The sequence below is a fragment of the Pan troglodytes genome, chromosome 7, assembly GCF_028858775.2.
Source record: "Pan troglodytes isolate AG18354 chromosome 7, NHGRI_mPanTro3-v2.0_pri, whole genome shotgun sequence".
Classification (NCBI taxonomy): Eukaryota; Metazoa; Chordata; class Mammalia; order Primates; family Hominidae; genus Pan; species Pan troglodytes.
Genome location: NC_072405.2, coordinates 98416514 through 98437882, shown reverse-complemented (window position 1 = coordinate 98437882; position 21369 = coordinate 98416514). Strand labels below are relative to the sequence as shown.

At 34.5% G+C, this 21369-nt stretch overlaps 1 protein-coding gene across 1 annotated transcript in view; it reads left to right on the top strand.

Moving 5' to 3' along the window:
- Positions 1 to 21369, top strand: part of MMP16 (matrix metallopeptidase 16) — a 287268-nt gene that overhangs the window by 157173 nt on the left and 108726 nt on the right. Inside the window, exon 4 of the mRNA XM_001136497.8 lies at positions 7659 to 7963. Coding sequence (XP_001136497.3) covers positions 7659 to 7963 — 305 coding nt within the window. The remainder of the gene's footprint in view (positions 1 to 7658; positions 7964 to 21369) is intronic.

Sequence of the window (21369 nt, the reverse complement as noted above, 5' to 3'; positions counted from 1 at the left end):
AATTATTATCTTTACTTCTTTTAATTTACCAGACAAATTGCAGTAATTGGTTGAGAGTGCGCTGACAAGACTGTGGAGAGTTAGAAATGAGAGCTAAGTATATTGCACTTTAAAGTTAATGTATGTAAGGTGTTAAGAAATTGCCTAGTGTATCGAAAGCATTATACAATCATTTTCTATTCTTGTTTTTCTAACTGTATTTAGAGAAAATAAATTAATAAGTAAAATCTGACATTTAAGCTCAAAAAATAATTATTCCTGAAAAGGATAGCTGAACTGTACCCTGACAATATGCAGACAGGAATTGGGGTGAGAGTGGTGGAATCTAGGTTTTATTTGATAGCAAACTCATTATAAACCAACAGTATAATGTGACCCAGAAAAAGCTAAAATGACCGGATTACTTTGATATACAAAGCAGTGGTGATGCTAATTTTTCTCTCTGGTTTTTTCGGCCAAGCCTTACCCAATATACACTTTTCTCTTCTGGCCATCACCTTTTTGGCTGCTTCCTGGAAAATTAATGTCCTCCTCTCAAAAAGCAGTCAAGGCCAGGCACAGTGGCTCACACCTGTAATCCTAGCACTTTGGGAGACCGAGGTGGACATATCACTTGAGGTCAGGAGTTCGAGACCAGCCTGACCCACATGGTGAAACCCTATCTCTACTAAAAATACAAAAATTAGCTGGGCGTGGTGGCGCATGCGTTTTATCCCTGCAACTCAGTAGGCTAGGCAGGAGAATTGCTTGAACCCGGAAGGCAGAGGTTGCAGTGAGCCGAGATTGTGCCACTGCACGCCAGCCTGGACAAGAGACTGAGACTCCATCTCAAAAAAAAAAAGAAAAAAAAAAAAGAAGGAGTCAAAATGTAAGGGAGCTGGAAAGCAGTCTGCATGTGGAACAACTCAAGATTAAAGCTAAGCATTCTCAGCATCATGGCAAGTGTATTTAAGGGGGAAATTTCCAGTTATTCTCAAATTGTTAAAGGCTTTCAGAAAAATCTAATGTTTTAAATGATTGGAAAATTAAATTATACATCATATGAGTTATCTTCATTTTTGGAAGTATTTAAACCAAAAATGTATTCACTTAGGTTAAATTAGAGACTATGTACGCATTTATGTAATGGTTGGAAAGTTGGTTGTTGAATAAATTCATTAATTCCAAACAGGCTTTGGTTAAACTTTTTTTCATGACAATGATAGAAGCTTATTGAGTAATATAACTTTTATCAAATAGATCTGTATTTCCCAATTGTTGAATATTAATAAAATGGACTTACAGTAAGTTCTTTTTCTCTTCGAAATCTAAGTTCCAAAATGTTATTTTGTGTGACAAATGGCCAATGGGACAGATACCTAAATTGCCAGATGAATATGAGTATTTATGATATATTAGTTGATATAATAGTGCTATATTGATTAGTTTCTATTTTTCCAGTATATTAATCCTTTAGCTCCTCTTGTTTTTAAATGAATGACTCCGTTACAACTGAGGACACACTGAAAGTTATTTTACTTTAATAGTGTATACAGAAAAGAGGTTACTAAGTAATTTTTTTAAATGCCTACACAGAAACATTTTTCATTATTCTCTCTAAACCCAAAGACTTCATTGAACTTGATGATCCTGTTGAGTTCAAAGAGAACTCAACTTGTGTATCCAGAGAATACATAACAGACTGAAAAAGCAGAACCCACTTAAACAACACCCAATGTAATATGTACTTAATTAAGTCTGCCCTGCCTAGAAAGCCAGCATCTTGGGAAATAGCCAAATATTTAATGTAAGGCAAGGTTTCCTGGAGGGACTCCATATTCACTTTCTATTTTGTCACCATTTCTCATACTTAAGAAAAAAGTTGTGAAGCTCCATTAATTATACAAGCGTAATATGAATAAAAGTAAATTGGTCTATTTTATTTTCTTTGGATAGAATATTACAGCACATTCAGGAATGTTAATAATTTAACTATATTATGTTTATCTTCTTTTATTCTTAGCAATTGTCTGCTTTCCCTTTTGTAGTAAATTCTATTTAACCGATAATCATTTTACATAAAACATTAGTATGCCTTTCTAAATAACTAATTTTTATCTATTTAATTGAGTAAAGGAGATTTAGCCCTGTTTATATAAAAATATTTTGACATAATATTATGAGATATTTGTAACCTAATTAGATGCCACAGTATTTAGAGTTTTTTTTCTAATATTAGGGTTCAAACAATACTTTAGAAAGGTATCAAATACTTTAAAGAGAGCCGGGACCGGTGGCTCACAACTGTAATCCCAGCACTTTGGGAGGCCAAGGTGAGTGAATCGCTTGAGCCTAGGAATTCAAGACCATCCTGGGCAACATGGCAAAACCCTGTCTCTACAAAAGGTATAAAAATTAGCCAGGCGTGGTGGTGCACAACTGTAGTCCCAGTTACTCGGGAAGCTGAGGCAGGAAGATTACCTTAAGCCCAGGGAGATAGGGGATGCAGTGAGCTGTGATCTCGCCACTGCACTCCAGCCTGGGTGATAGAATGAGACCCTGTCTTAACCACAACAACAACAAAAACCTTTAAAGAGTTATAACCATTACTAATATGTAAAATTGTTATTAGATGAAATTGTTTTGATCTAATGATAAGACATCAATTTTATTTCCAAATCTAAATCCTGTTTCACATTTATTTTTATTATATTATTTTGCTTCTCTTTTCTCAACTCTTTTGTGCTTATAAAGACATTGGTTTTGTTATGTAAGATTGTGTAAGGCATGGTCATTAAAGATAAAATTTAACAATTTTTAGATTAAAATTCCAAAATTTACCAAAATGGAAGTTTGAAAGAATCAGCGAAATAATATGATGAAATGCCAGATACACTTCAAAAAATGAAATCTATCATCTGTTAAAATAAGAAGTATACTCACTTTACTCTTTTCACAAAAAGAAAGGGCCAGTAAAAATATTTTAAAATTAAATTAGCTTCATTAAGTTTTTCAGACTTTTACTCATTTTAAGTCAGTGTCTTTTATTCTGCAAATATATTTAATCATTTCTGCGTTTTTATTAGAATTGTTAGTAGCAATCTTATTAGAATTGTTAGTAGCAATCTTATTACCTCATGATCACTCTGTGACCTTTGTTAGTTCAGTTATGAATAAATACAAAATACATCTCTCTTCAGTTCAGTTATAAATACAAAATACATGGCATAAAAATTCTAAACTCTTGTTTTTGTTTGCACCTAGTTCAGAACTCTAGCTCTAACTTTGAAGCATACTTGTATATCTTGTATTTATTTATTTTTTTACTACATAAAATGTGTTGTCAGAGGTCATTAAATTACCACTACACTGTATGTGTTATAAAAAGTTAGTAATTTTAATCATCTAAATTGGAAATTTTAACTACAATTTTTTCTGAACTTTCATAAAAAAATGAGGGGTTACTACTTTTACATTATTTATACTGCTAATTCAACATTACCAAATCATTGAGAACACAATTAAAAATGCATCATATGGCCGGGCACGGTGGCACACGCCTGTAATCCCAGCACTTTGGAGGCCAAGGCGACCTGAGGTCAGGAGTTCGAGACCAGCCTGGCCAACATGGTGAAACCTCATCTCTACCAAAAATACAAAAATTCACTGGCTGTACTGGTGGGTGCCCGTAATCTCAGCTACTCGGGAGGCTGAGGCAGGATAATTGCTGGAACCCAGGAGGTGGAGGTTTCAGTGAGATGTGATGGTGCCACTGCACTCCAGCCTAGGTGACAGAATGAGACTCCGTCTCAAAAAAAAAATGCATCATATCATTGAAATTCATCATATATATTTAAATAAGAGCAATAAGTATTTTTTCTTCCTAAAGTAATGTTGTTGAATTTTCCATCTTTATTTAATTCAAGACCATTGAGTGCTTATTTCCATTTTGAACAGTCCTTTTAACTTTACATAGCAAAACCTATTAAAAATGAAATAATATCTATAATTATGTTTTTTCCTATTTTTTAATTTAGAATTTTATATTTTATTTAACCAGCTATCTTTATTCTTCCATAATATCCAAAATCCACAATTAAGTGGGCCTCCAGAAGATAAATAAAGCAGTGTCAGTTTCTATTTATTCTGATTTATTATTGAAAATACACCTTCCTTTCAGCTCATGTTTTTCAACCTTAATGATCCTTTTTATCTCCACCCTTCATATGTGAAACTGGGCACTGACTTCCCAGATTCAACCTAGGCCCAGTGTCATCAGCATCCATAACCTTTTACTCTCTTTTTTGTAATCTTTCATTTTATGTTCAGGGGTGCATGTGCAGGTTTGTTATGGAGGTAAACTCATGTGATGAGGGTTTGGTGTACAGGTATCTTGTATTTACTAATGGCAATCATATATAATGTAGTTAAGCATATCTGGAAGCTAATCAGTACATAGCTTTGAAAAACACAGCGATGTGTTGTCAAATCCAAATAGTACTCCACATTCATTATTTTTATTATATTATTTTGCTTCATTTTTCTCAAAACTATTATGTACTTAGAAACAAATCATACTACCATGATTTCATTTCTGTATTATAAGATTATTCTTTATTTGAAATCAAAATCAATTTCTCCATTACATATCAAATCCATCACCAATCCCCATGAACAATTCTCTCAGAACACATACTGAAACTAATTCTTCATATCTCCATGGCTATCACACAAGTTCTAGTCTCTATCTTCTCTTATGTGAACTTCTGAAATGTTTTATTACTCCCATTTTTGTCTCATCATCCATTTTTCCATCAGACACAGTGTTTGTGATTGCTCCAACTCACTGAGCAGTCTGGTTCTTTGAACTGGCCATGTTTGTTTGGCGTTCTCACCATTCCCTCTGGCTGGAAACTCAGTGCTAGGCATCTTTGGCTCCTTCTGCCATTGAACTCCTGTTTATCATCTCCTCACCCCCGCACCATATGAAATTATCTTTTTTTCTGTTTATTATTTATCTCATAACTAGAATATATAAGCACTGTGGGAGCAGAGTCTTGCCCACAGCTGTATCTCTGGCACCTGGAACAGTGCCAATTATGTAGTAAGTTCTTTCAATGATGTGTCATAGGAATATCAGCCCGCTAATGAGGGAGTTCTGAAATCCCATAGGGTGCATAGAAAATAAAAGACTATTAGGAAAATTAATTTAGATGAAATTCAGTGTTACATTACCTCTCATGCTTCTTTAGCCATTAGACAGGAAATTTAGAGACTAGCAAGGTAGACAAATGTCTGTGCTATCTCAGTGTAGATGTTTATTCTTCCTCAAAATATAGTTTATAGCACCATGCTGAATATCACATAAAGTTAAAACAAACTAACAAAACAATAGCAACAAAATATTGCATAGCCTTCTCCCTGAGCAGCCATGAATTCTTTTGCTCTGTCCATCCTTTGGCTCAGGTCAAAAAAATAAATGCTGTCTTCCTCAGCTCTTACTTTTTTCCTCATAGCCTATGTCTAATCCATTGGTATATCTTGGGAGACATATTCTCAAAATATATCCAAAATACAACCACTTCTCAAAATCTCTACTGGTACCAACCTGGTCCAAAGCACCATCATCTCTCACCTGGATTTTTGCAATAGTTTCTGATGTGTCTTCCTGCCTCAAATCTTGCCCCACATCAATATATTTTCAACATAATGTCTCAAGACATTTATTAAATCATAAGTCAAATGTCATGTCTCTGTTCATGATGCTCCAGTTTTTCATTTCTCAGAGCAAAAGCCAAACTCTATTTAGAGTGGCCTTCGGGGACCTACCTTATTTGGTCTCCTTCTAACTTTCTGATCTCATATCCTGACACTTGCTCTCTCTCTGTGACCAAACTACACCAGCTGCCTTGCTGTTCTTTGAACCTGCCAAGAATATCTTCACTTCAATGCCTTTCACTTGCCATTTCTTCTTCCTTGCCTGCACTCTGTTTCCACTTGGTTTGCTATCTTATTTCTTTTATGTAATGAATAATATTTACTACCAAATAATCAATGTAAATATAATCTAGATATTTATTAGAAAATAGTGAAAAATTTATCTTAGATATGTGGTCTAACATAGAATTTAAGGCAAAAGAGTTTTAGCCCAAATGTTTGGATTGAAAACCCAGCTCTGCCACTTAGAGGTTTTTCTCTAAAATTCTTATAAATCTCCACTGTGCTTTTGGTAAAATAGGTATAAATACCCATCTCATTGAGTTACTCAGAAGGTTAAATAAGATAACGTGAAGTGCTCATCTAGCTCATAGTAAATGCTCAATTAATACTATTATTAGTTTATATAATTCCTGCCCAATGTTTATAATTGTATTGACAGAGAATCAGGTTAAAAATATAATATGCATATTTTTTTTTCCGCTGGAAAGTTAATCCTACAAGTTTCTTCATGCTGATAAAAAGTCTTAAAAGGGCAAAATAATTTTGAATCCTATTTATACAATGACATGCATTAGAGATGCCATAATTTAGCCATCACTTCATCATTTTAAATTGTTTCAGTTTCAGTTCTCTTTTATGATTGCATTTCAATATATATTCACCTGAATATGGTATCCTCTTTTTTGTAATTAAATATTTTATTTATCAGCTGGGCATGGTGATTACTTCCTAAATCCCATCTCCTTGAAAGGCAAAGGTGGGAGGATTGCTTGAGTGCCAGAGTTCAAGGCCAGTCAGGGCAACACAATCAGATCCATCTCTAAAAAAGAAGAAAAAATCAAAAATATTTCATTAGTGTAAGTTCATAGATATGACATTATTGGTTGAAGGGATCTGAAACTTATTTATGACTCCTATGAAATTTACCCATTTTTTTCACATGCATGCTTTGAATTTATAGTGCTATAATATAAAAAAATACAAATACTAGTTCCATTTTTGTTGTTTAGAAAAAAACTGAGAAAAAAATAAACATCTGATTTAGTGCCAAATGAATCAAGTACAATATTTATAGTGATTTAATGTGTTTGTTATTAGCATCAGGACAAACTAAAGTACATAATGTCCAAGTTACTAAATTGACGTAATTGTGAAAACTTTGTATTAAATAGCTGTTTACTCACAATACATTTTTAACTAGAATGAATTAATAAGAAACAATAGAACATCAGAAATTGTAGTTCTTTGATCATTTCGTTAAAAATTAAGAAATAACTATATATCTGCTGAATTCATATTTACAGATCAAGAAGAGCATAAATACATTGTTTGAAATTGATGTGTGCAAATACAATGGTGTGCCTCTAAAAATTATTACCAGAAAAATTTGAAATTTTTATTTCAGCTCCAAACTGTTGTGCCTCTTTGGTCATTTGGCAAATCTGCCTTTCTCTTTCTTATTCAGAAGGTAAAGTAACTGATTGATCCAATTACCCTACTGTTAACCATTCTACAGAGATCTTCTCATTTAAAACTTTGGTACATGAATACTATCCTGAAGAAAATTAAATGATTGCAGTGTAGTGAAATCTAACAGTAGAGCCAAGAGGAATGAATACGTGTTATTCCTATTTAATATGACTATTTTCTCTAATATTTTACTTAACTGAATCGATCAAAACCTGTACTAAGTTAGCTTATACATAACAATACTGATGATTATATTTTCTAACTTTCAGTATAAAGAACGTAACTCCAAAAGTAGGAGACCCTGAGACTCGTAAAGCTATTCGCCGTGCCTTTGATGTGTGGCAGAATGTAACTCCTCTGACATTTGAAGAAGTTCCCTACAGTGAATTAGAAAATGGCAAACGTGATGTGGATATAACCATTATTTTTGCATCTGGTTTCCATGGGGACAGTTCTCCCTTTGATGGAGAGGGAGGATTTTTGGCACATGCCTACTTCCCTGGACCAGGAATTGGAGGAGATACCCATTTTGACTCAGATGAGCCATGGACACTAGGAAATCCTAATCATGATGGTAAGTACATGTTTGTTTTGCAGTGTAAATATTTCTAATATTATTTCAGAATACCCAAGAGATTCAACAATTTACAAACTTAAGGTATAGATCCTAAATGTACTTTTAAAATTACAAAGCAATATGTAAGCATATTTTGTAGCATTTTAGGATAAGAATTTGCGTGGGTCATTAGATAATATAGTTATATATGTGTTCTTTTGATTAAAGATTAGAACCTTATACTGTATCTATAAATACTCTAAGTTTTGTCTTCTTCACAATGTGATTCCCTAAAAGATTTTATAATCAGTATTTAAGTCATGAAATACATATTAAGAAAATTCTGCTGTTTTTTTTTGCATCTTATCCCAATGTTTCTACTTGTAATTTAATCCGGATTAGCATCTGCAGTCTGGCTTCTACTATATCTTTTCTACATTATTTTCTATTCTTTGTTGTTTGTTTGTTTTGAGATGAAGTTTTGCTCTTGTCACCCAGGCTGGAGTGCAATGGCGCAATTTCAGCTCACTGCAACCTCCACTTCCTCGGTTCAAGTGATTCTCCTACCTCAGCCTCCTGAGTAGCTGGGATTACAAGTGCCTGCCACCACGCCCAGCTAATTTTTGTATTTTTAGTAGAGATGGGGTTTCACCATGTTGGTCAGGCTGGTCTCTAACTCTCAGGAGGTGATCCACTCTCACGAGGTGATCCACCCACCTTGCAGTCACAAAGTGCTGGGGTTACAGGCATGAGCCACCACATTCAGCCTAGTTTCTATTCTATTATTAACTTTCCAGTCTATAATTTTTGCAGGCCGGGCGCAGTGGCTCACACCTGTAATCCCAACACTGTGAGAGGCCAAGATGGGATCCCTTGAGCTCAGGAGTTCGATACCAACCTGGGTCTGTTTTTTAAACAAACTGCCTCTGTTTAAAAAAATTAAAATTAAGAATATATATATATATATATGTAATTTTTTGCTCCTTCTCTTTTGTCTCTCATCCATTTCATTGGTCTCCCAATCTGATGGGACTATATAATTTATTATATTTTCATTACATCTTAATTTTTACCAAAGATCATTTTTTGCAACTCTATCCTAACTATCCATCAGTTTTCTAATCCTTACAATTATTCTGATATGCAAAAATTATGTAAAAATCAAAAATCTCAATAACTTTTAGTTACTTAATATGAGAGTAGTTACTTAATATAAGAGGCATGTGTTTCTTCCTAGTCAACAATGCATACTTCAATTCTGTGTTTTAAAAAATTTGCAGTTATAGGATCATAGAATTATAAGATTTCTATATAGCCATATCCCGAGTTTTTATTGTGAAGACTTATTTTTCTTCTGATTGTAGAATGTTATTCAACTATAAATGTACATTTCTTTAATGACAACTAATCATGTAATAAAACTCTTAATTTCACCTTGATAAGTTAACCCTAGTCATGACATTAAGCTTTGTTTGTTCATAAGAGGGTTCAGTTAGCTGGATTAGTGTAATTAATAGCCTTGCAGTTTTAGGATACCCAGGGTTCTCTCGTGTTTTGGATAGGATAAATTAGGTTGAGTTAAATTTAAAATAACATCAATTTCAAAGAAAAAATATAATAAATAACTGTTCATGTTTTCCAAAATAAAATAAAGTATATAGCAGTAAGATGATTTTTTCAAATGGTTATTAATAGTTGCATGTGCTGTATTATTAAATTATTATTACATTTTTAAGAACAGGTTTGAAGACTAGTGGAAGATTTTAGTATAATAGAATGAAAAGCCAAAAACTTTGGAGACAAACAGACTTATGTTTACATGCTGGCTAATTATTAGTTCAAAAATGTGTAGACTTGTTTTTACCATATAGTTTATATTGCAGGTCTGTAAGCATTGTAAGTAGAAGTGCTTTTTATGCATGCATGTTTAACCTACTCTATACCTGAGCATCTAATAATAAAACATCTGGAACATGGTAGTTGGGGCATACCAGTTTGACCCATAAATCATTTAAAATAAAATATGTTTGTTTTGTTTTTTCAAAATCACACAGGGATTCTAGTGAAATAATTCAGACTTCTTCAAGTCAATTTTAAAATTATTTTAAATAATATAAGAAATGCTTGATTAAGAATAGCACTTATAATGGTAGAATTTTGCTGATACAGGCTGCATTTACTTCTAGGGGAAAGATTTTCTTTTGATATTCTGAAAAGATAAAAATTTATTTTATTGCAATAATGGATCTAATCATTAAAACAATTGTAAATCTTTGTTTTGAAGATGTGTTAATTTGGCTTTGTGACCTCTTAAATTTAAAATTATTAAAATCCTATATGAAAGAAATGTCTATCAAATTCCCTATATTTTGTCTTAAAATATTGAAGTCCTCCATGAAGAAGGTTGCACGGATTCTATAGCTATACACTTTATTAGCTGGGTTTTTTCTTTCTTTCTTTCTTTTTTTTTTAGAGATGGGGTTCTCGCTATTTTGCCCAGGCTGGACTTGAACTCTTGGGCTGAAGCAATCCTCCTACCTTAACTTCCTGAGTTGCTGGAATTACAGTATTACCTGGCTTTTAGGCATCAACCAACACTCTGAAAATAAAGAAAATGTTTTGGGGAAAAAATCTACAGGGAGATTTTATGACAAGAGATGATAATGTTTACACTGATTTGAGTGTGATCAGTGCTTAGAATGCTTATGTGTTTTGTATGATTTAAGAATTTTTCCAAGGAATGTATATGTGGGAAGAAATTCTGAAATATAACGTGGCCTAAGGGGGACAATCACATCAATGCCCTTTTGGCTGAGAGTATTCATCAGTCTACTTCCGGATTATGTTAAATATGTGTCCTAACAACTCTGAAAGTGTAACATTCTTTACGCATAGACGAATGACCAAAAAATCTAAACAAAACAATTGTTTAATATTTGAGTTTTTATTTGGAGGAAACTATGTCTTTACCTGTCTAACAAGAACACTTTGCTGGTGAATGAGCCTGAAGGAAAGGACCCTGCAAAATAATAGTGTTTCAGAATTTCAAGAGATTAGGGAGACATTAATTGACTGTTAGAGATGTAATGACAAAAAGATTTACTGCTTAATTGAAATTCAAACTTTTAACCAGCAACAGCAGGGCAGCTAGAGTAGTGTCAGGCTGAAGTATTGATCATTTATCAAAAGAACAGCCTCTATCTTTGCTTGTGGTACTGGTGGCTATGGGGAGAATTAATTCATTTGTACATCCTCGATTCTAACTATGTGTGAAACTATTTTTGTATCACAAATATGCATGGCACAAATCTGACATCTTCATGGATAAACTTTTTTTTTTCTTTAATCTAGTCCTGGAATGCCCCCTGGCTTACTTACCTGAATTACTTTCTTTCTCTTCTATTCAGAGCTCTTGAGAGCTGGGAAACAGAACAGCTTGTTTATTTAGCAAAAATGCAAATGAAAGAGCCTCTTGATAAGTACCCAGCACATTTTCCACAGCACATTGCTCAGCTAATGAAGGCAATTTGCATTCTATCTACCTTAAAAGAGATAAACAGTGTCTTAGGCTGCCAGTAACCCTTACATCATTGTTATCTACTTTCCTATCAATTTGCTAATAGTCATACCTTTTGAAAATTCTAGCTAAAGACCATTAAGTGAATTACAAAATAGTTTTATTAAAATAAACATATTCACACACACCTATATACACAACCCTAATACAAATAATGCCTTTTTTAAGAGTTTTTATTTTTGTGGAATGAATCAGCAAAACAGTTAACATCATTAACTGTTTTAAAACATGCAAATTAATTCAAAATAGAAAATATTTATCATGATAGTGGTTTTGAAAGATATACATTGCCTGAATGAGACTTAGAAAATTTAAGTCCAGCAAAATCTTAAGATTTATTTTGAGCAACAATAGGACATTATTTCCTTGTCTATGGTTAAAGTTAAAATGGTGCTATCAATGTAAACACAAACATATCACAAAGATTCTTCCTAATTAGACAAGCATCTACAGAAGTAATATAATTTTAAACGGATACTCCAAGCAAAGCAGGTTATCTATTAAAATAATATATAAAACTTATGACAGAATAATATCTAGAGGTATATCCTATTTTACCACGTAGTTGCAATTCTTTAAAAAGAATACATTGCAGTGATGCTGCTTACTGTCAGGAAGTTCACTGCCTAACATAAGGAGATAACCAGGAAGGTTATCAACGCTGTGGTAGCAGGCTGTCAAAAAAACAAAAAGAGAAAAATTATGATAAAGATGTCATCTGAGACATCAAAACTGTTAAATTAAATTCATCATTCACTGTGAAGTGATTGACATCTGCATCCAAACCCACTCATTCCTGAATACACCTAATTTAAGTTAAATGTGTTCATGGTGTGATACTTGAGTCAACGGACAGGACTTAAGCTGACCTTGGAGAGTTAGCTTTCTGTAACTGAGGTGTCCATTTGGTGCCATACTACAGAAAACACCTGTGTAGAAGTAAACCTAAGCCTTCAGCAGGTTTACGTCTGCACAGGTGTGCCTAAGGTTTGCCTTCCCAACCTTTCCTGCTCATTTTACAGCTGCACTGCTATATAATGTTTCTTAGAGGCTTACAAAATTTGAACTTTGATATTTGAGGAAAGAAAGAGGTAATACTGCATTAGTCTGTTCTCACACTGATATAAAGAACTACCTGAGACAAGAGAATGTATAAACAAAAGATATTTAATTGACTCACAGTTCTACATGCTGTATGGGAGACATGGCTGGGGAGGCCTCAGTGAACTTAAAATCATGGTGGAAGGGCTAAGGGAAAGCAAGCACATCTACACATGGTGGGAGGACAGAGAGACAGAGAGTGAGGGGAAAGTGCTACACACTTTTCAACAACCAGATCTTGTTAGAACTCAACTCACTATCACAAGAACAGCAAAGTGCAAATCTGCCCCAATGATCCAGTCACCTTCCACCAGGCCCCTCGTACAGTACTGAAGATCAGATACCAACTGGATATTTACGAAGATGCCTATCAGTCAGTACCACCAACTGTGGGAATACTGTCTAAATTCATCTATCCTCGAGTTTTTGAAAAGGGAAGGACTTGATATGGACAGTCAAGGACTTTAACTCATCCTTAAAGTAAGATAACTTATTAAGATTTTAAATTCTAAAAATATTAACTCTACTACATTTTTCTTATCAGGTTTTAAAACTGGAGAACGAACTCTCTCAATAATTCGGCTTTCACACCCATTACAGAGGATTTATATATGTTTGTTCTTAAAAACATGACTTTTTTCCTTTTTTCCTGGAATGAGCTTTATTTTACTGAGTCTATTTCATTTTACAAGACTGGCAATCAAAAGTTTGATAGTACTGACTTTTTAAAAACCTTTCAGTTACATAGCCTTACATGATTACTGCGCAGTCTCTACTTGGTTATTAATTTTTAGATCCTTGTGTGCAGTTGGAAAGTAGCAGAAAATTTGGTATAGTCACATTCACAAAAATATGTCACTATGTTAGTATTACAAAAACATATAAATGGATCATGAACATTAAAATGCATATAATATAGAGTTGTTAATAAAGGAAGCAGATGTATATTCATTCTTCTCAGCACCACATCACACTTATTCCAAAATTGACTATATAGTTGGAAGTAAAGCACTCATCAGCAAATGTAAAAGAACAGAAATTATATAAACTGCCTCTCAGACCACAGCGCAATCAAACTAGAACTCAGGATTAAGAAACTCACTCAGAACCACTCAACTGCCTGGAAACTGAACAACCTGCTCCTGAATAGTGACTATTGGGTGCATAACGAAATGAAGGCAGAAATAAAGATGTTCTTTGAAACCAACGAGAACAAAGACACAACATACCAGAATCTCTGGGACACGTTTAAAGCAGTGTGTAGACGGAAATTTATAGCACTACATGCCCACGAGAGAAAGCAGGAAAGATCTAAAATTGACACCCTAACATCACAATTATAAGAACTAGAGAAGCAAGAGCAAACACATTCAAAAGCTATCAGAAGGCAAGAAATAACTAAGATCAGAGAAGAACTGAAGGAAATAGAGACACAAAAAAAACCCTCAAAAAATTAATGAATCCAGGAGCTGGTTTTTTGAAAAGATCAACAAAATTGATAGACTGCTAGCAAGAGACTAATAAAGAAGAAAAGAGAGAAGAATCAAATAGATGCAATAAAAAAATGATAAAGGGGATGTCACCACCGATCCCACAGAAATACAAACTACCATCAGAGAATACTATAAACACCTCTACGCAAATAAACCAGAAAATCTAGAAGAAATAGATAAATTCCTGGACACATACACCGTCCCAAGACTAAACCAGGAAGAAGTTGAATCTCTGAATAGACCAGTAACAGGCTCTGAAATTCAGTCAATAATTAATAGCCTACCAACCAAAAAAACTCCAGGACCAGACGGATTCACAGCCGAATTCTACCAGAGGTACAAGGAGGAGCTGGTACCATTCCTTCTGAAACTATTCCAATCAATAGAAAAAGAGGGAATCCTCCCTAACTCATTTTATGAGGCCAGCATCATCCTGATACCAAAGCCTGGCAGAGACACAACAAAAAAAGAGAATTTTAGACCAATATCCCTGATGAACATCGATGCAAAAATCCTCAATAAAATACTGGCAAACCTAATCCAGCAGCACATCAAAAAGCTTATCCACCATGATCAAGTGGGCTTCATCCAAGGGATGCAAGGCTGGTTCAACATACACAAATCAATAAACGTAATAAACATACGTGTGCATGTGTCTTTATAGCAGCATGATTTATAGTCCTTTGGGTATATACCCAGTAATGGGATGGCTGGGTCAAATGGTATTTCTAGTTCTAGATCCCTGAGGAATCACCACACTGACTTCCACAATGGTAGAACTAGTTTATAGTCCCACCAACAGTGTAAAAGTGTTCCTATTTCTCCACATCCTCTCCAGAACCTGTTGTTTCCTGACTTTTTAATGATCGCCATTTTAAGTGGTGTGAGATGGTATCTCATCGTGGTTTTGATTTGCATTTCTCTGATGGCCAGTGATGGTGAGCATTTTTTCATGTGTTTTTTGGCTACATAAATGTCTTCTTTTGAGAGGTGTCTGTTCATGTCCTTCGCCCACTTTTTGATGGGGTTGTTTGTTTTTTTCTTGTAAATTTATTGCGTCACTATTCACAATAGCAAAGACTTGGAACCAACCCAAATGTCCAACAATGACAGACTGGATTAAGAAAATGGGGCACATATACACCACGGAATACTATGCAGCCATAAAAAATGATGAGTTCATGTCCTTTGTAGGGACATGGATGAAATTGGAAATCATCATTCTCAGTAAACTATCGCAAGGACAAAAAACCAAACACTGCATGTTCTCACTCACAGGTGGGAATTGAGCAATGAGAACACATGTACACAGGAAGGGGAACATGACACTCTGGGAACTGTTGTGGGATTGGGGGAGGGGGGAGGGATAGCATTAGGATATATTCCTAATGCTAAATGACGAGTTAATGGGTGCAGCACACCAGCATGGCACATGTATACATATGTAACTAACCTGCACATTGTGCACATGTACCCTAAAACTTAAAGTGTAATAATAATACAATAAAATAAAAAAATTTGAAAAAAAAACAAATCAATAAACGTAATCCAGCATATAAACAGAACCAACGACAAAAAACGCATGATTATCTCAATAGATGCAGAAAAGGCCTTTGACAAAATTCAACAGCCCTTCATGCTAAAAACTCTCAAAAAATTAGGTATTGATGGGACGTATCTCAAAATAATAAGAGCTTTTTATGACAAACCCACAGCCAACCTCATACTGAATGGGCAAAAACTAGAAGAATTCCCTTTGAAAACTGGCACAAGACAGGGATGCCCTCCCTCACCACTCCTATTCAACATAGTGTTGGAAGTTCTGGCCAGGGCAATCAGGCAGGAGAAAGAAATAAAGGGTATTCAATTAGGAAAAGAGGAAGTCAAATTGTCCCTGTTTGCAAATGACATGATTGTATATTTAGAAACCCCATAAGCAACTTCAGCAAAGCCTCAGGATACAAAATCAATGTGAAAAATCACAAGCATTCTTATATACCAATAACAGACAAACAGAGAGACAAATCATGAGTGAACTCCCATTCACAATTGCTTCAAAGAGAATAAAATACCTAGGAATTCAACTTACAAGGGATGTGAAGGACCTCTTCAAGAACTACAAACCACTGCTCAAGGAAATAGAAGAGGACACAAACAAATGGAAGAACATTCCATGCCCATGGATAGGAAGAATCAATATTGTGAAAATGGCCATACTGCCCAAGGTAATTTATAGATTCAATGCCATCCCCCTCAAGCTACCAATGACTTTCTTCACAGAATTGGAAAAAACTAGTTTAAAGTTCATATGGACCCAAAAGAGAGCCCACATTGCCAAGACAATCCTAAGCCAAAAGAACAAAGCTGGAGGCATCATGCTGCCTGACTTCAAACTATTCTACAAGGCTACAGTAACCAAAACAGCATGTTACTGGTACCAAAACAGAGATATAGACAAATGGAACAGAACAGAGCCCTCAGAAATAACACCACACATCTACAACCATCTAATCTTTGACAAACCTGACAAAAACAAGAAATGGGGAAAGGATTCCCTATTTAATAAATGGTGCTGGGAAAACTGGCTAGCCGTATGTAGAAAGCTGAAACTGGATCCCTTCCTTACACCTTATACAAAAATTAAGTGAAGATGGATTAAAGACTTAAATGTTAGACCTAAAACCATACAAACCCTAGAAGAAAACCTAGGCAATACCATTCAGGACATAGGCATGGGCAAGGACTTCATGACTAAAACACCAAAAGCAATGGCAACAAAAGCCAAAATTGACAAATGGAATCTAATTAAACTAAAGAGCTTCTGCACAGCAAAAGAAACTACCATCAGAGTGAACAGGCAACCTACAGAATGGGAGAAAATTTTTGCAATCTACCCATCTGACAAAGGGCTAATATGCAGAATCTACAATGAACTCAAACAAATTTACAAGAAAAAAACAACCCCATCAAAAAGTGGGCAAAGGATATGAATAGACACTTCTCAAAAGAAGACATTTATGCAGCCAAAAGACACATGAAAAAGTGCCCATCATCACTGGTCATCAGAGAAATGTAAATCAAAACCACAACGAGATACCATCTCACACCACTTACTTAAAATGGCGATCATTAGAAAGTCAGGAAACAACAGGTGCTGGAGAGGATGTGGAGAAATAGGAACCCTTTTACACTGTTGGTGGGAGTGTAAACTAGTTCAACCATTGTGGAAGACAGTGTGGCGATTCCTCAAGGATCTAGAACTAGAAATACCATTTGACCCAGCCATCCCATTACTGGGTATATACCCAAAGGACTATAAATCATGCTGCTATAAAGACACATGCACACGTATGTTTATTGTGGCACTATTCACAATAGCAAAGACTTGGAACCAACCCAAATGTCCAACAATGATAGACTGGATTAAGAAAATGGGGCACCTATACACCATGGAATACTATGCAGCCATAAAAAATGATGAGTTCATGTCCTTTGTAGGGACATGGATGAAGCAGGAAACCATCCTTCTCAGCAAACTATTGCAAGGACAGAAAGCCAAACACTGCATGTTCTCACTTATAGGTGGGAATTGAACAATGAGAACACTTGGACCCAGGAAGGGGAAAAATACACATCGGGGCCTGTCATGGGGTAGGGGGATGGGGGAGGCATAGCACTACGAGATATGCCTAATGTAAATGACGAGTTAATGGGTGCAGCACACCAACATGGCACACGTATACCTATGTAACAAACCTGCACATTGTGCACATGTACCCTAGAACTTAAAAGTATAATAAAAAGATAAAATGAAGCAGATGAAACCAGAAATTCCTATGGCTTAACACAACTGATTTTATTTTTTGCCGCTGTGGTGGGATAGAGGAGCTCTGTCTAAACACTCTATCAGAGACACCAAGAATAATGAAGGCTTAGCATCAACACATGACTTCGGAAGTTGCCTCAGGTGTCAACATCCAGGCAGCAGTTGATAAATTTGCTCATGTAAGGGATTTATATGCCATCCCCTGGTATCTTTGGGGAACGGGAGGACTCCCTGCAGACACCGAGATGCACAGATGCTCAAGTCCCTTATATAAGATGGTTTAATATTTGCATATAACCTGTGCACATTCTCCTTTATGTTTTAAGTCATCTTTAGCCTACTTATACTACCTATAACAAGGTAAATGTTATGTAAATAGTGGTTATACTGTAATTTTTTAGAGAATAAGGACAAGAGTTGAAGAGTCTGTACATATCTGGTACAGATGCAACCATGTATTTTTTTGTTCAAATATTTCAATCCATGGTTGATTGACTGCATAGATGCAAAAGCCATGGATATGGAGGGCCAACTATTCTACTAAACTGTTCCATTTCTGCCCTGTTTGCACTAGAGTGCAATACTATGATCACATCTAATCACAAGGAAGGCAGGAGAAAGGTGACAGGTTTAATGAACAGCTAGTCCATGTCTGCTGCAACAATATGTTGAGAAGTAAATCAATACTACTTGGATTTTATATATACATTGAATCTCTTGGTAAGTTGCTTAATCATAATTCATACATATTTTGCCCTATTATCCATTATTTAGCTACTGTTATTTCTCTTCTCTTACATAGTCTCTGTAGAAATTTTCCTTCTAATTCATCTTTAAATTGTTTTTGTCTTTAAATCTAGACATCAACAAGACAAAATGAAATCAAAGTTTCAAATTTCATCCCTTTATTTCAATATAGACAATGTCTTTAAGTTTCTGGAAAAAAAATCCAATTGGTCTGAATTAATGATTTAATAGCCTTATTGCTTAAATTATCTAAGATTAATAACAGCTTTTTACTTTAGTTTTGTACCTTTTTTTGCAGAAGTACAACCATACCACTATCAAACCTAACATACTACAATTTTAGTAAATTTCTTACAATGTAAACAACACTAGCTATTAACAACAACATTTAATTTATAACTCTCTTCTTTAGTTGAAATCAAGAGTTGCCAGAACCCCCGCCCTCCTCCCTAAGTCTGTTGACTGCATATCATGGAAGCAGCAGAAATAGACCTTATTATAATCCACAGTGGAGATTGTAGCTTTGCCATTGATTTAATGCATCAGAAAAGAAGACTGTGGGCATAAGGAAGATTCCACCTCTGTTCAGTAAAGCTGTACGTACCAGATGCATGTGTCCTGAGCAATGGGAATTGACCTAAGACTATGGAATATCAGCCTGCTTTCCAGATTTTAATTGAAAAGATTGTTTGACCAGCAAGTTAAAAAAAAGTAGAGAAAGTAGGAGATATTATAAAAAGCCTCTCTATGGGTTATCATCAGCCTTAATCAAAGATGCATAAAGAAGAAAACAATTAATAAAATCAAGTGCTAATTTAAGTGCACATTTAATATGTTCCAAACACAATTCTAAATTAATTTTGTGTATTTAACTCATTTATTCCTCATAACAAATTTGTAAAATAGTGTAATTACTTCCATTTTGCAAGGGAATTGAGGCAGAAAATTTGTTGACTTGCCTAAGGCTAGGTAGTCGTAATAACAGAATGATACCATTAAAAGGATACTGAAGAATCAAGGAAAAGGAACATCTACTTGAAGACTCAGGAATAAAAGGCTGTCACTGAAAGTATTTTATCAAGAAAACCAGAAAAACAATATTGGAAACAACTCAGAACATCCATTAAAAGCTTGCTATGGAACAGGAAACAAAAGCCTGTTATTACTGTACAAACTGAATCTGTCATGTGGAAGAAAATCTTGGTAAGCCATTTCTAGGAAAGTATGAAGAGATAAAATGATATGAAAGCCAAGGATAAAGAATAGATATTGAAGATCTGGTAAATAAATCCAGCTTAAGAATGCAAGATTCTCTCAAAGGATGGTGGAAGAGTAGGAAAATTCAAGCAAAATACATAAGCAAACAGATAATAGCAAAAATGTCCAATTCTAAAATGAGACAGTAGTGTGCAATTCAGAACTCATTTTATTCACTGCAAAATTAATAAAGTCAGATCCATAAATACATATATCCTGTAAGTAAAGAAAAAGATTCTTTATATCACTATGCAGGAAAAAAAAATTATTCCCAAAAGACTAAAAAATAAAACTGTTGTTTTTACCCCTACTATGCAAATTTCTAGACAATAGAAGAAAATAGAGGACATAATATTTTGTATATATTCTAATTACATGCATGTCCTTTGCATTATTAAATTGTATCTGTAGTTTTAAAGTATTCCTTATAAATATTTGTTTTAGAAATCGTGTGTCCTGAATTACACTTACTGTGATTTAGTAGTAACATAATATAAAGATAGAAACAAAATTTGGACCGAACATTCAGTATTTGTATAAAATGTGATGTTAACACAGAAGTCTGATATTATGTATTTTCACATACTCATCCTTCAACAAACATTTTGTTGATCATGCTATTATCAGATATTTGATAGAAACCTAGGGAAAGACTTAGCATTATGTAAAATTTAAATGAAAATATTAATGATCTATACTGCCATAAGAAAAGCAGAATTTTACAACCTAGAATAGATATATAATACACGTATTTCTGATACTGATTTTAACAAGTAACATGTAGAGATTTTAAAAGAAAACTCTTGGAATGGTTACTTTTGGAAGACAAAATATTCCAGAGATTCTTCTTACTACTAAAGAAATAGATAAGCAATAATGTACAATTTTTATTGAATATTTTGACATCACATTCAGTAAGGATATTTCCAAATGATCAGTAAAACAGTGAGCTAAAACTAGAGTTTTGAGTGGTGTGTGTGTGTGAAATGCAGAGACCAAACCTTAGTTCAAGGGCAAGGTGAGCAAATTGAATCTGAAGCTCCCACGTTAAAATACTGCACTTGGATGTGGACAAAATGATACACATACATACACAGCTCCCTGCATAAGCAAATATATATCCTCTAGAGGAAACATACTGCATTTAGGCACCCAGCTATTTTCACCGGTGGCTATCATGCAAATAGAAGTTTAGAAGCAAAGATCACTAACACTGAAGGAAACATTATCATGAATGAGAATCAGCTCTAAACAATAGATTAATCTCCAGGATTTCAGAAACTGAAATTATGAAATTAAGATACATAATATTAAAATAGGATATCTTTTAAAACTTCAATACAGGATGTCTTTAAAAAGGAAAAAATGGAATCACAGAATTGAGCAGACATCAAGTGACTATGAAAAGGAACCAAGAAGAGCT